Below are 16957 nucleotides of genomic sequence, written 5' to 3'. Positions count from 1 at the left end.
ATCCAAGAACGACCCTGCAGTCTTCACAGGTAAAGGGACCAGGATACCCAAGACTCCCACTGGTTCAATGGGTATAGGGCTCTTGTAGGGCTTTCACACCAATTAATGATTTCTAAAACCTACCCTTTTATTATTTTAATATATAAGGTCACTAGTGACGAGAATATAATGATGGCTCTGCTGCTGCTGTGCCGACACATTTTTCAAAAGGCCTAAAGAAAATGATACTACAGGCATGCAGGATGAACGCATATTAACTCACCTACACCACCCTGCAGACCATGTGATGCTTTATTAAAACTTGTTTATACACTAAAACAAGAGATGAGCTGTAATCTGCCATCCCTGTCCGTCTTTAGGATGTGTGGCCGTGATATTTCAATTGGATTTACTTTTGCTGGGTTTCCAAAAGCAACTCAAAACCAGTGCACAGAGGCAGGAACATGCAAACTCTTCTAAAAAGTAGAGAAACATGTTCCCATCTGTTCATAGCACTGAAAGAACCCATCACACTTCTTGAAATCCCACTGTGAAATCTTGTCATTTGTGAAAACATTACTGAAAGGTTAACTTACTAAATGGAAAATACAGTCGGATCACAAATGCTTTCTGCTGACTGCAGAAGTGATTTGACTCACTTCTATACGAAGCAGATAAGAAATTATTAGTAACCAGAACTCAGTACCAAAGAAACAGAGCAGTGCTCAAAGTAAAAAAAAAAAACTTTTACTGTTTTTCTTAAAAACAGGATCTCTTACTTTCATGAGCTAACTTTTCACATTCATCGGCTATACCTTCACCAACCCTTTTCCAGGAGACAGAATGATTGGAAAAATACCCAGGAAATCACAATTTCTGAGGAAATCAGCTCTACAAGTAAGGTATTTGCTTTTCACAAAAAACAGGAGGAATGCACAATGGTTATGATTTTCCGTTTTGACAGTTTAAACGTAGGCATATTCTTAAAATTTATTCTGAATGGAATGGATTTGAGACATTTATAAAAAACAACCTCAAAGCAACAGATATATATATATAAATGAAATGGGATGCATAAATATCTCGACACCTGTGTCATTTACAGTAGAAAATAAGTTGTTTAGAATATGTTTTGGTACACATTCAATGTGGACACAGTCATTAAGAATGCCATTTTTTAGGTTCCCCAATTCCAACTTGATTTAAAATTAAATTAGCCATTATATTTAATCTCAGAGCAGGATTGTGTCCTCTGGCCAGGTGAGCCATTTCCTTTTCTTTCAAAAACTCTTGCAGGAGTTCCTGCCACCAACCAGCAATTAACAAGAAGGATCTCTGTGGGCACTGTACCCTCAGCCCCGAGCTCCCGGTCTCCGACATCTTTGTTAAGCCAGGAATGAGACACGATGAGGTGCCGTTCACACAGTCTGAGACAATGATCTTGTCTTTTTTACCGATAAGATCCTGTTCCTCACGTCCGCCAGAGACGGCAATTTCATTTTGTCCCTATTTTTGCTATAAACATTCAGGAAAATCCCAAGCACGACCAGAAGGCCACCCCACACGTACCTGAATAACAATAATAAAAAGAAATACAAAATCAATTTTATATATACCTTTGTTAATGCTGGGGATGGATTACATGGTCTCCCAGGTAAATGCGCTGCATCACCACCTACTGCATTGCTCTCTCCACTGCACAGCTTTAACTTACTTGATATGATAAACATTTTTTTAATAAGACACTATCACATAATTACACATAATTTACATAACCCCATGATACTCATTCAGGCATATCGCTGTTTTTTTATCATTTGCAGGCAAATTGAGGCAAGATAAAACAAGAATGTATCCTCAGCAACGCAGAGGAAACGTTTACTCCTCTCTACCATACACAATAAGGTTAGACTCAGCTTTATTTTGCATGAACCTTAGTTTAGTTCTACTATTCAAAAACATATGCAATATTCTTATCATCCTATGGTGCCATGCTCCTTGAACTATTACATGGATCCAAGCCATGGTTGCATAAGATATCTTAAGTAATGAGTATCTTGAGTACTAAGTGTGGACATTGTTTCTCTCGACTAGGACTGTTTGTCCAATACCCTCAAATGTCTCTTTAGGTATGTAAGCAGCCTGAGATCCTTTGCCTACTATTCACACTTCATTCCAAATTATATATCAAATAGAGTTTTAGGGATCTTGTCTATATTAAGCAGGAAAAACAAAACCAGAACAAAAGTACTTGAAAAATGCTGTAATATGAAAATTTAAGTGACAAACCAAAAAGACATCAGAGACTACAGAAAGACTTTTCTCTAAAAGTAAAAGAAAGAAAGCTTTTTTTATTACATCATTTTAAATGTTACCTTTTAAAAAAAACTATAGAGTTTTTGTTAACTAGTTGTTAAGTATAAGTTTTGTGAATACAATATAATTTCTTTACAACTGTAACTCTTTTACACTAACACTGTAAAATTTTAAAATGATTCAAACAGAACCTAAATGACTAAAGAAAGTGACAAAAATGGTTACACATTAAGCCTGGGCATTGAGACCCTTTAGTTTAGCAGGGTAAATACAATGTGAAATAGCTGAATACACAAATCCAGCTAAACACCATCAGCTAGATTTCGAAAGTGCAGGTTAATGATACTTACTGAAAAGTGAAAGGCTTTGAGAAGAAAAGAAACGAAAGCACGATCGTCATTGCTTTTCTCCCTGTGGTCACTGAAATTAATATTAAAATAAAAATTATAAACTGCTTGTGTGCACAGCATAAATGCTTGCTAAACCATATTTCTCTGGGCATTGACATATTTCAGAGAAGAAAAAAAACAATTTTGCTCTACAGTATTTCAGGTCACTGTATTTAAAAATATTGTAATAACTGTATTTATCCAGCATAGTTTAATTCACATTCTCCTTCAAATTTCAAGTTAATAACTCAGATATCATAAAGGTTATTTAAACAATTTGAACATTTAATCTTATCATCTTCAACTCTAATACAATTGCTGTTAATTTATAGAGTAGGAATTTCTCTTAACAAAAATAGTAAGTGCATAAAGTATATAAAAAAGATCATTAATACCTCTGCAATGTTGCAGCATAGGTGATTTAGGGAACTGTTATAGATTACTTCAGCAACAGTGTGAATCTAACTGCTTACAAAAACAGTTTCTCCCCAAATCTTAAATCAATCTATTTTCAGAGGAATTCAAAAGCTTTCCTCGAAATTACATGATTTTGGTCTACAATGACACAAATTCATGCGTCTTTTCTTAGACGCTAGCTATTTTAGGAAAGAAAACAGTTACTGTACTTGATTGATTTAAATATAATACAAATATACAAATACTTTAAGTTACATTTCAGACTGATCTGAATACTCATAGCGAATGCACAAACAAAACACAGCACTTGGAGAAGACTTTTAAGCACTATTTTTTTCTCTAACACCTAAGTCAGAGTTACATATAAAATGCTTCTATGGAAACTTAGAAGTGAGTACCTCAGTATATTTGCAAGGAACAAAACAAATCGGATTAATTGCCCTAGAAAATCCTGTCTTCCACCAAGTTTATTTCGGAGAAGTCAGAGAAATCTAATAAAATCAGACTCTCAAAAATAAAGAAACAAAATGAGGAAGCAAATAATCTTTACAGGTCATATGAATTGGTCAGCTGGTAGTATGGTATATGAAAAACACAAACTCTTTTTCCCCTGTGATAGTATACTAACAAGACAGAAATAAAAATGATTAAAACTATTTGATAGAAATCAGGAGACAACAAGAACATTACATGTATGATTCCCACAATTACAATTACTCTTTTAAATTGGTAAAAGAAGACAGAAGCTAGACAGACAAAAATCAGTAATCATTAGATAAAACGCAGGATAAGAAAATGGATTTGACTTTTGATTGGGTGGCTGTACTAAATATGCAGCTGCTTTTGGAATTTTTAAGGATGAGACTTTCTAAATTCAATTATGAAAAAGTTTCTTCTTACCGGTAACTGCAACAAGAGCACCAAAGAGCTTGATCAATGCAAGCACAAATGAGATGCCAAAATATCCAGTGAGAGAGAAGAAGAATGCATACCCATAGGTCTTCACAGGATGCTGAAAAGAATGAAATATACATCTATAACTTGTTTATCTACAACATTTTAAGTTGCACATAAAGTAAATATAAAAATGCAAATGAAGTAAAAAAATCATATACAATTTACAATTTCATATAGTACTGTATATTGTTTATATACAAATGACAAGACATAAGTGGCAAGCAAGTGCTGAAAGTGCAATGCCTGTTCAGAGCAGAATGAAAATGGTATGTAAATTACAACACACTGTATTCGCCCCCTGCCGCTGCTGAGGGCAGTCTGGGCGAGTAGTAGATGACGGGCTGAGAGAGATCGCAGGGGCTGTCTAAAACATGAGCCCTGAGGAGGTGCTGAGAGATGATCGGGGATGGAGCAGGTCTGGTTCAGTGGGAGGAGATGAGGGTACCGGTGGGAGGAAAAAACGGAAAAGTCTCCGAACGTCACCCGCCGATGATTGAAATGGTACGAGAAGCTGTGAGATCAGGGGTTCTTGGGAGTGCATGTAAAGAGAGAAGGGCAGGGGACCCAACACACAGCCGTGGGGGACACCACTGAAGCACGAAAAGCAAACCTATCCAGATCAACAAGGCAGGTGGAGAACCAGGAGAAAGGGGGGGACAGAGATTCCCAGATCAACACATGCTGATAAAAGAGTAGTGTTAAACAAAGGCTGCAGCGAGGTTAGGGAGGATTAACATAAATGGGACTCAGAGGGAAGTAACACAAGCTGATTAACTGAAGGGGGGGGGGGGGGCTTTACAGCTCAGCTAAAAGCAGCAGAACTTTTTTTAATAAAATAAAAACAACTTAAAATACCTGAGAGCAAAAGGACACTGCAGGACTTAGTCCGCCCATGAAGAACAAGCCAATTAATATATACACAAAACCTATTGAATAGGAATACAAGACCTGAAAGAGAAAAGAAACAAAGACGTGTGTCCAGTTCACACACATTACATCAATGACTAAATCAATCTGCGGAAATAACATCATCATTAGAAGGTTAAAACACTTAGAAAACATTCTAAACATTAACATTAGAAGCTTTGTAGGACCGAGACAGGGATTAAGTCAGCTAAAACCACATAGAACAAATACGAAATTCATCAAGAATGAACAGTGACAGTTCTGAGCGAAGCATATGACACCTTTAACTCGTAAAAAAAAAAAAAACAGTATCCCAAATGATTCCACAAATCAGGTAGGAAATATAAGGGAAAGAAAGCACTTTATAAAATGATTTAAAAAGAACTACAGGATCCAGTTAAAGGAAAGGAACACAATGAATTACAGATATCAGAAAGGGCAAGACAAAAAAGGAAAGGAATACCGCAACTGAGATGTAACAAGTTTTTTTCAGTACTATAAACACAAAAGGAAGCAAAAAAAGGACTATAAAGAATGTAGTAAAATGTTTTCCCGAGCAATCATAAGAAACGTACAGAGAATAAAAAGGGAAATGATGTACTTAATGAGTATTGTTCTTCAGTTGTTTGCTAAGGAATGAGTTAACAATTTGCAGTGGAAGGTTTTTATTTAATAGCATTAACACAGAAAAGGCAGAAGTGTTTCGGGTGCTAGAAGCACACAAGATCAACAAATTTCAGGACCACGTGGTATCCATCAATTAGACTTAAGGAAACGAGATGTAATTGATAAGCTACTGATTCGACTCCTTCATGGTCACTCCACACAGGGGTAATAGTATATACCGTATAGGTATAGTGCCTATAGACTGGAAGAATTGCTAATGCAGTAATCATCCATGAATCTGACTTCTATTACATGAAAGATTATGGACCACAATATTAGATCTAAACTAGGGGATCACCTATATCGAAACATGCACAGAGTTTAAGGAGGCTTCTGATAAAGTTTTTCATAAAAATAAGTTATCAAATTACAGGTAGGTATTCAGGGAAATGTGTGTGTTTAGACTCAGAATTGATTAACAGAAAATAGCATCAAGACAGGGATTAAAGGTCAAATTGTGATGACGCAATTAGTGGAGTACCAGAGGAATCTTTACAAGTACCCCTGCTCTTCTTAAATCATATCATTAATCTACTGTAGTTTACGGTCAGTAAACTAATCACATACACAAACAGTAGTATGGGCAAACACCACGGAATCACCAAATGGAATTCAAAATGATTAAGATAAAATTCAAGGCCAGGAAAAGACTTGGAAGATGATGTTTAACATGTGTAAAGTATTCCATGCAGTAAACTATAAATACAAAATGGTAACACTGAACTAGAAGAGCCTACTTATGAAAAAGACTCATCACTATTTACATTATCTAAAAAAATGTGTGGAAACAATAAAAAAAAAGAAATGTTAGCACATATAGCGAAAGCACAGGATTTAAATCAAGTGATGTTATGTTGAAAATATTGCTTACCATCTCTGAATTTGAACCATTGTGCAGCTTCATGGCCTTCTCCTGCACATTCCCTATTGCAGCATCGGCACAGAGGGCCAGAGAGATCAGCAGCACCCCTGTGAACAGCACAGAAACGCAGAGCATGACTTATAACACGGATTGCAAATAAGCCAGCAACGTTTCAAAACCATAACAATTTATTTAATATAGTGTCTTTCGTTATATGTATATCTATACGTAACACAGCACTATATTTACATGTAGCACAGGAACCATGGAAGTCTTGCGCCTAGTGGGATGCACTTCCCTTACAAATTCCTCCAATATAGTCCAATATAGACCACTTTGCATTGTAAACTGCACCGTGATACAACAGGTTTATCTAAAAACGCAAACGGTATTAACAATCATAACAGAAAAACGCAGGATAGGGCAGGAAAAAAACGCCTAGTGATCCCGATGTTCTATTTTAGCTTCAGCTCCTTCGGTAACATGTTCAATAATGTGATTGGAAAGGAAATTTAGTCTTTGGTGACTATGAACTAGCTCGAATTGCCCAAGGCATGAGCATTTCTATGCATTTATCATCTCGGAGTTAATACTCTGATACAACAAAGTCATTTCACTATACATGAGAGCACACCGATTGCTAAGAAAGTATTTGACTTGGTGTCAAAAACAGTATGTCTTGTTGTACGTGGTCTCTAGCATCCCGGCATATCACACCATGCACCTGCATTTCTCCCGTACTTCTGGACTCAGAATCAAGGCTGCCACAAAGCAATCTCATATTCAATAAAGAAGGAATTTTAAGAGTAAGTAAAAGGGATTTATTTTGAGGCTGCTGTTAAATGAAAAACTACACTTGCCCTTCGAGTTGCAGTCCCTAGCTTGATATTCTATTTGCTGTACAGGCATTTCTTCTTTTGGACTACAGCATATAAAAATATACATGCAATAATAATAAAACAAGAGTTACTGTCTGCGGGAGTTAGTGCATTCTGTTTAAATTCAAGTGGCGAATAGATTTGCCTGAGGGGCATCTTTTAAAGTGGCCATTTAATATATTTTAAGGTGTTCCAGCTTCACAGCTGATGGAGAATTTCAGTGGCTGTCTTTTACCAGACCTGATCCATACGTAGGCTGCTATACCATTAATTTTCTTAAGAAAGACTGCAGAAAATTCAGGTTATGCAAAGTTATCAATTTTCTGGTTAAGTGTTAAAAGTGTTAATATTATAACACTGATAATCCATTTGAACCAACTACTTTGGGTCAAATTAAATGTTCTTTAATGCCCTTTAAAAAGATAAACATTCAAGCCAAATATGTGAATAACAATCAGAAGTGCTCTTTGTTTGTCTCTAATATCCTGCACATTTATCAGCATCTCAATATTGACAATCCCTTATGTTAGTGTCTGCATGCTGTTCTTTGGCAATTAAAATATACAATATACAGAGCCATGTGTTTAATCCTTTTTAGGCAACAATACCAAATGTATGCAAATTTCCATACCTTTTTCCTGATTACAATTGGCAGCCACAAAAGAGATCATACATGTGTGCTCCTCATAGGTACAGTATTTATTTTGCATTATACCTTCAATAAACTATAAATATTTCAAAGACTAAATGTAAATGTTACTTTACCTGTCACATTAAAGTTTGGAGCTATTTTACTGTCTGCCAAGGTAAACCAAATGAGACCCAAACTCATACAAACAGCAGCTGACACATCCATGACGTTGTAACGCTTTCCTGTAAAACAATTAACACACATTTGAAGATTTTTCCACAAGAACATAGGAAAGGTCACAAATGAGAAAAGACCAATTGGCCTGTCTTCTCCATCTGGCAAAGACCATGATAATTAATTTAGCTCAAGCTTTAAATCGAAGAGAAATTTACACCATTTATGCAGCTGAACATTTCCCTGGAGCAAACTGAATGCAGTTTCCAGCTCAAGGGCGCAACAGAGGTGTGTGTGAACCCACAAGCTTCCAGTCCAGGGCCCTGGACTCTTCTCTACACTGCTGCCCTTCCAAAACACCCTAACAGATCCATTTCTACATTGAATCTTGCTGTACTTTTTCTCAAGAGCACTCTGGTAATGGCATTCAGCACACATCTGAGAAGACAAAAGGTGGACGCAAGTTTCACAGCTCTTCCTGCAGACTGCAACTTCAAAAACTGAGTAATGCAAAGAACATTAAACAAGATGCACGAGAACCCTTCAATCAAAAAAAAAAAACCTAAACCTCTAAACTATTACGGTGTGACTGGCAGGAACGGTGTTTACATATCAGGAATGTAAAATATATAAAATGTCCTTTATAGAAGAGCTGCCTTTCTCTCTATACATTAAGTCACAGAAACAACTACAATGGGGTCTCGACATTCACACAAGGTTCACTGACAGCCAAATTCACACATAACCAAGTCCAACCCTATACCATCGGATAATGTACTACAGCTTAGGGTATGTATGGTTAAAAGGCATAAGTAACCATCCTTAATACAGTAATTAAAGTACTAATGCATTGGCTTTAAATTTAAATTAAATGTAACTTTAATTTATAGTGACCAACTAAAAGAAACAACAGTCATCACAAACTTTTAGAAATCAGTTTAAAATAAAGAACATGAACCCCTCCTCCTATGTCCAGCCTGAACATTTTTTCCCCCCGTATCCATGATCAGCACACCCCACCGTCACGAAACGAGCAATAAAACTGTCAGAGAGCCTGTAAAGCCGCCTCCAGCCTGTCTGACACAGAACCTGGAGCGCTCGCTACAATACAGAAACAAGACCAGGCTGAGATGAGGATGCTGGGTAGTGGGTACTTAGGTGAGGGGCAGGGAGATTCTCACACACTAATATCCTCCAAAATTCCCTATTTAAAACACTCCACATGTGTTGAAGGTGGGGGAAAAAAAGTAAAAGATGTTTGTAAAACATTAATTGTTTTATTGAAAGTCCTATTTAAAAAGGGGCTTTGCAGGCTAATAAAATCAATTTCCCATTGTGAAGAGTGAGATGCTGAAGGGGATGTTGTCGGAAGAGGAAAAAGGCAGAATGAGTGCGAGATTCCCGGGCTGCTGCTTCAGGTGATGGGCATTTAACAAAGAGGTCTCAGGCCTGGTTTAAATAATCAGGGTTGAACACCAGGTACAATCTACTGAGCAGACTGTGGATTACAAGAGGTAACCATAGTTTTCATTTTAAAAAAATTGGAGAGAAAAATGGGGGTAGAATGGACACATGCAAAGGCAGACAACAAAAGTCTTGCTAAAAAGCACTAATGCCTTGAGGATGATTAGGTGATGCAGCAAGTTCATTCAACAGCCTTTGAAGCCATTCTCCTTTGAAAGCCCGAATCACAGATCGGGCTCACATCACAAGGGAGTACAGTCGATTTCACCCTCCCCCCCGGGGGACAACAGTCCCCATCACAAAACACATGATCGGCCCAATGGAGCGCTCTGAAGACAACCCGGGATGAAAGAATGAGTACTAAGTAACCACCCTGTGCAATTTGTCTAAAATGAAAAGGAAAAACGAACCAATTATGTGGAAAAAGAGAAAAAAATTATAGCAAAAAAGTAAGGCGCCGGAGAGCCTAACCTGCTGCAAAGGATGAATTTAAAAAAGAGACACCTTTCTTTTCCATACTGTAAAAATGTGGCTGCATTAAAGATAATTAAATAGAAGACTTAAAGGTTTACCTTGTATAAAGACACCCCCAATCATAACCGGTATGAGTTTACAGCACTTAAAGATGACTTGCGTTGGATAATTTAAATATCCTAGTGATGTGTTTGACAAGCCCATTGTCCCAACTGTTAAAAACGCTATCATCATATACGTTTTCCCAGGTATTCTGTGTAATAAACAAGAAAAAAAAAGAAGTTATACACCCACATGTACAGCATACTTTTATTCCGACTGACAGTGTTCTCCACGGAGACTTAACACTTATAAAAGGAAAATAACGTGTGGCTGGTGGAGCAGTCTGCACGGTGCCGTGTGGGAGTGAAATGGTGCAGGTTGCAATGCAGATGAAGTAAACGAACTGCAAAGGAAAACATGTGAGCAGTAAAATGGGACAGTGTTAAAATACTAAGCATGAGTATTACAGACACATGAGAAGCAAAGGAGTCGAGTTTAACAGCAGGATTAATAGTGGCACTGAAACTGTGCAGGTGCCTGTTTGTCAGTGTGTGCTCAAATGCAACCCTGAGATGAAAATGAAGGATGGAAAATGCTCGTCTATAATTTAAGACTGATTTTTCCTATCATTTCTTAACAACATCCTGGCAATAGCTCGAAAGCATCGTCCGGCAGGTGCCCTACGCTAGTGATCAGAGCATGGTGTGTCCGCTATTAGCTCAAACGCAGACATGCAGGCGTCAAGGCACAGAGGGGGCAGATGGACTCCAGGAATGCGACATGAACTGGCAGAGGGGGACGCTGACGATGTCTACCTGTTCAACAGACTAGTTCAGCTCAGTTTAACTGGTTCATTGGCAGGCCAGGGATCAGTATTGTCTCTTACCACTGCAGGGCTGCCTGCAGTGCACACCGGCTTCTTGTGACTGGATTTGGGATTATGGATTCCAGGTGTCTCAGCTTCAATGCAGCTGTAGAATAGTCCTTCTGGGACTTTTATACACACCTGGATCGATCACAGGGGAACAAAGGGCTTCAGGGAGTGCTCCCCCCCTATCTCGCTAAGCCATGGCACTATGGCAGCGAGTGTGGACCAGCAAGTGCTTGCGTATCTCACGCATGCAAGTGTCCCTCCTGCAGTGCTTCATACTGTCCCAGGCCTGCTCGGTCACCGTTTCTGCCATTTTGGACGCGGGAGGTAGTGAGGGATACAGGGGGAAGCTCCACTACCTTTCATATGAGCAGACCTCCCAGCAACTGCGCACAGGGGAGAACGAGGAAGTGTGGCTGCTTCCTCCTCCACCCTGCTCACCTTCAAGCCACTCGTCTTGTAACACGGCACTAGCAACACAGCCCCACACTTTGAGATCCTCGCTCACGGCACCCAGCAGGCGCAGAGGCAGCAGTGTTGCTGGGAGCAGAGCAGGTCCTGTCTGACTAACCCCACCCCACCCTCGGCGTCGCTCAGCCAGTCGAGGAGACCGGCTGTGACCTTACGCTTGGGACAACACCTTCACTGGAAGAGCCGAAACGCAGTACCCTATTCCGCACTTTTTCTTCACACTGCAAATAGCATTCTGCCTTATATCTCAATTTTGTGCAATAAAGGGCACTGAAAAAATAGAAGAAATAGAAAAAATTCTACAAAGTAAAGGATAATTCTTAATAGTGTAATTTGATAATGACTGGTTGTGTTTACTTTTAGTAAACATGTTAAAGGACAGCACAAACTTAAGATCTTAAAAGTGCTGTCCGCCTCATGCCAAAAAAATCATACTTTCTTGTAGTAGCACATACTCAGGGTCTACCGAGATGTGAAGTCATGTGCTTCAAATGTTTACATCATGAACAAGAGAAACAGCGTCTTCTTTCCCTTTCCGAGACTCAACATACAGGAGATCATGTACACCAAGCCAACACATGGCCTTCTGTGAAACAGTTCTAATTTCTGTTTAAATCTTGTGTGCAGAAGAGTTTGGGTATTTTTTTAAAGTAAACCATATGCTCCATGAAATACTACAATGAAGAGGTAAGGCCTGAGCACCTTAGGCTATGAATAAGTAAAAATCACAAACATACAATAAAATAAAATTCAATTTTAGGGAATTTTAAATTAATCTGCCTGTCTTTTTACACATTACTTTTTCACAGGTTGAAAGATAAAATGTCTGTTCTACTATTATATCACATGTAGAGAAACAGGGTTATCAGACCCATGTTCAAAGTGTGACTACCAGCAGTGCTGTGGGTTAACATGGATCTAATCTGAAGATTCTTGGTTTATCATGCATCTCCAACAGTTTTCTCAAAATGTTTTTACAATGACTTGAAAGATTAAATTCAGAATTAAACGGTCTATGAGAGAAACATTTTGGTTTCTTTTAAAGTCAAGAAAAAAGGAAAAGAGAGATAACTAAGCGTATATTGTTTTTAGGTAATAGAAACATAGGAATAACAAATAACTAACCTAGACCGAACAAAACAGCAATGAAAATAATTAAATAATCAGCTTCCTTACCTTCTCCTTTTATCCTGGGTGAGCTGCAATTCCACTAATCCAAACATGGAATAAAATCCAAATTGCACTAATGTGAGATACCACCCAAAGGGTTTAAAACCTTCCACTGAAAATATAAGCTCCTAAAGGAAGCAAAAGAAGAACATTATAAAGCCCAATGAGTGCATGCTTCATTTTAAAGCTGTAAATGTATTTTGCAAGCTATGCACTCATATAAAGCATCTTTTCTATTCACCATGCACCTATTGTTACATTGCTCAGGGATTTGTCATCTGTGCTGTAGTACTGCTGCTTTGTTAACGACTACAGAGCAATTCTGGCTTGCATTTAAAACACTGAATCACAACCTGCATTTCTGGAGTTCAAAACAGCTTAATTTTGGAACATCTATCATTTGTCAAGAATAAGATCACACAGAAATGAGCTACCAACGCCCCCCCCCCCAAATAAAAACCTCAAAGTAAAATTTACAGTACCAAATGAATACAGCTATGGAAACAGATTAAATAACTTTAACACCCAAATTGAATACAAGCATTATAGAAGATCAGGCTCCAGCACAACTTTTTATTACCTGCTGTAACTTCATTCTGGATGGTTTACCAAAGCAAACCAGCCTGCAATATCAAAATTCCACCGAGTTGTAAACTCATCTGCTCCTCAAATTCTAGTGCTGATGTAATAAACAGGGAACATCACACCTGCACTAAGCCTGCATTAATGCCTTCTTATTACCTTAAACATTACATATTAACTTATTATGTCATGTAACAACTGCTCCGTACTTGAGAGGGTTGGGAGATGACTAGGTCCTATTCTACATCCCCTTTTATTCCATTTTGCAAGTCCAGGCATTTAAACACCTACTGCAATACCTCCACATAGCAGTGATCTTTTTTTATATAATAATAAATATTTAAATAGACATAAGTCTCCAAAAGACATTTGTTAGCTGTGTTAATACAAAAGGTGCATATCATCAGTTGTGCATTTTCATTCAAATAAAACAATGGAACTAATAACATTCTAGTGCATTTAAATAGATATTTTAAAATAAATTCTTGATAAAATGGCTATGGTACATCTTTAAAGTTTATTCTAGAACGCATTTTAATCAAATAAAGTCACACTTCACTGATCTGAAGAAGTTCTTTTGGTATCATTTGGAAAAACAAAATTCTCTAAGTACTGCAAATTTAAATCTAAAGGTTTGCAATTGCCTTTTAAGAACGTCCATGAACGTGTTTGCTCTAATCTGTGTGAGGGCGAAACATAGAATAGATATATCTTAAGCCAAACACCTCTTAATGTTCCCCAGGTCGGGCTTACCTGCAGGTAACCGTAGACTAAATAAAACACAAAAACTCCTGCGACACAGATGAAAAACTGGGCTGGCTGACTGAAGCTGGTGAGATTGATCCCCAGCACTCGCAGCTCCTCCACAGACTTGATATGAGGAGACATGGCGTCAGTTGTGGAGGAGGGTATAGAGATGGAGATGTGTTTCCTGGAGTTGTTGTATTTCATGTCTATCAGTCCAAACTTGGCACTTATTGTTCGCGTCGAGCTTTGAACGGCCCAATACCAACCGTATGCATGGAAGCTAAAGAAAATAGAGATACTATTTATCACTGATGGCATGAATGGAGTAATAACTGGCAATCTAAGATTAGCCCATGTAAGGAACATAAGGGAGAAAAAACAGCAAAAAGTTGTAATTTTAGATTCAGGGCTTTATCAATTGCCTAGTACTTATACCATATACACCTGAAGAAGGCTCCACGGCCGAAAAGTTGTGTTTTCTTTCTTCTTTTTTCCTATTACTTGTTCCTTTGCATCCTACGCATGCTGACGCAGCTCCCCACCTGAACTACTTATACTGTACCATATTGTTGTGCTCGACTGCACCCAACAACCCAAGCAACGAAACCCCTCTTATCTAGTTAGGCATTTTTAAACTAATTAGTGAAAATATGTTGTTCCATGATATCGTTACAAACACGCCGCTATCGAGAAGATCCAGAGAGGGACAGTTTAACCGTGCCCTGTTTCCATTCTGCTGGTGGCTGGTTCTTTAATCGATGACCACGTCATTACATATCGATGGCACGGTCACCCACCCCGGCCTTACCTGTGCACTTTACGTCAACAGATCTGGGAGTTGCATCTGAAATGCCTGGCGTCCTTGAGACATATATTTAAACCGTCCACATTTGCAAACTGCACTAAAAACAAACATTCAACCATCATTGCACAGCCCTTAATCGTGCCATGTTCTTCGTAAAAGGAAAGGCTCCTAACCTTATCATTTACGGTCCATAATAGAATGGACACTTTATTTTGGGTTTTCTGATTTTTTTTAAAACCTTTATGCCTTTTACAATGTACAAATGTGTGCAAATAAACTTAAGCGACTGTTTCTACCGACAGTATGGAAAAGAACAGACACTTCCGGGATTAGGACACATACACTATTCCTTCAAATTATTCAGTTACTATTAAATGACACTCTAACAACAGCCACCTCACGCTCTCGTTTGAAACACGACCAATCCATTTTAAACGGAAATTCAGCGAAGACTGTGCAACTTTTCTTCCACAAAGATAATTTGTACTCCTCACTCGAGCGCAGTGCTTCTCTCTTCCTGGTGCTACTGCGTGTCTCCCGGCAGCAGCCAACAACTTCCGCTTTCTCGACCTTTGACCCCGAGAGCTGCGCTCTGTGATTGGTCGAGCAGGACACGCGCAGTCGGCTGACCGTAACTATGTCTCCGTGTCCGCAGGCTGGGCGTTTGCGGGCTGGAGTTAGGCAAGGTGATCAGTGGTGTCTTGTGTCTTTGTGAACTGCTGGTTTAAAGATAACTATACTGTAGCAACCTACAGCAAAGCAGCCGACAGGACTGGAGCCGGCTACTCCTGAGACGCGGGGGTCTCCAGTCCTGGTCCCGGATGACCGGTGTCGTGTCCAGTCCAGTCCAGTCAAGAAGTAGCTTTAAAGAACCAGACAGGAAGTTCATAGTTGCAGAATCACATCTATCATTTAAAAAATGAAAAGCCCAGTAATATGCGTAGTTATTGTGCTTCTGAATCGGGTGGCGATGCAGAATACATGATAAATTCCTACAGTATATGTGTTTGTAACAATATGGTGCTGTAATTCAAAGAATTGACATTAATGTCGTTCTGCTACCCGGATGTCATGAACCTGTATTTCTTGTTTCAGGCAAACGCAGGTGTGAAAAGTTACAAAAGCAGTTTGTCTGTTGCAAATGTTTCTTTTTCTTTTACCAGCATTCGATTTGTTGTAACAAGGGCCTGCGTAAATTGCTAGGTATAATGTGTAAAAACAGATAATTATTTCATATAGTGTACGTGGCAATTTTGTAATACATCTTTGCTTTATTTTATCTCACACTTTTTTTAATTTTTTTTTACTCTTTTTTTTGTTGTTGTTGTGGTTTGTGTGCAGAAATAAAAAAAAAGACATTCAGATCATTTGTGAATTAACAAGAAAAAGCTTAATCCTTTACCTGAACACCTGCCTCTCTATATAAACAGTATTTACACTAATATAAAAAAGCTTGAAAGAAGTTCTAAATGCTAATCCAAAATAGCTTTATGGAGTATTATTAAGAGCCTTGAAAACTTTTGCAGAACCTTGCCATATTCACATTTTGTTGCATTTTAATATTTGCTGTTGCTACTCTTTGATGTATCTATTCATATTTGTTATATACACAATCTACTCCACATCTTCAAAGGAAAAAAAACCACATAATTCATATAACAAAAAATTGAAAAGTCGTGCATAAGTATTCTAAGCCTTTGCTGTGGCAAACCTCAACAGAGTAAGTGCACAAACAGTAATTACTTTAACGATCTAGAAAATTAGTTGAGTGGAGTGTGTTTGTGCGAAAGAATTGTGTTTCACGTGATCTCAAAATAAATACATTTGTCTCCACAAGGTCCTTCCAATGGATTTCAAGCAGATTCAACTGTGAGGGCTAAGGAGCTTTCAGAAAACTCAACGCTAAACCTGTATAAAGGCAAAGATCAGGAGAAGGATATAAGAACATTTCAAAGACTCTTAATATCTCTTGATATTGGTGAAGTCGATCATTAAGAAGTGGCACCCAGACACTGCTTAGACCAGGCTGTCTCTTAAGATGAGCAGCCGGGTAAGGAGGAAAGTGGTTGAAATGGGAAAAATGTACATTATTCAACACTATCCCAGTCCACCACGCTAGACTGTATGGCAGAGTGGAAAACCCTCTGACATCCTGC

At 38.3% G+C, this 16957-nt stretch overlaps 1 protein-coding gene across 3 annotated transcripts; it reads right to left on the bottom strand.

Moving 5' to 3' along the window:
* Positions 1-708: 708 nt before the first annotated feature.
* On the bottom strand, positions 709-15354 carry slc35b3 (solute carrier family 35 member B3). 3 transcript variants are annotated; one of them, XM_088918768.1, is made up of 11 exons: positions 15198-15354; positions 14805-14898; positions 14003-14276; positions 12674-12795; positions 10212-10366; positions 8136-8243; positions 6502-6599; positions 4914-5006; positions 4002-4113; positions 2646-2715; positions 709-1548 (listed from the first exon to the last, which is right to left on the bottom strand). In XM_088918768.1, the coding sequence occupies exons 3-11, from the start codon at positions 14198-14200 to the stop codon at positions 1398-1400; spliced, it is 1107 nt and encodes a 368-aa protein (XP_088774894.1). In that variant the 5' UTR covers positions 14201-14276; positions 14805-14898; positions 15198-15354; the 3' UTR covers positions 709-1397. The 3 variants fall into 3 exon arrangements, with proteins under 3 accessions (XP_088774894.1, XP_088774895.1, XP_088774897.1); XM_088918769.1 differs by having other exon boundaries at positions 14441-15350; XM_088918771.1 differs by lacking the exon at positions 14805-14898 and having other exon boundaries at positions 15198-15334.
* Positions 15355-16957: the final 1603 nt, after the last annotated feature.

This window comes from Atractosteus spatula, chromosome 6, assembly GCF_055471065.1.
Source record: "Atractosteus spatula isolate fAtrSpa1 chromosome 6, fAtrSpa1.hap1, whole genome shotgun sequence".
NCBI classification, from domain to species: Eukaryota; Metazoa; Chordata; class Actinopteri; order Semionotiformes; family Lepisosteidae; genus Atractosteus; species Atractosteus spatula.
This window is presented reverse-complemented; position numbering and strand designations above follow the sequence as displayed.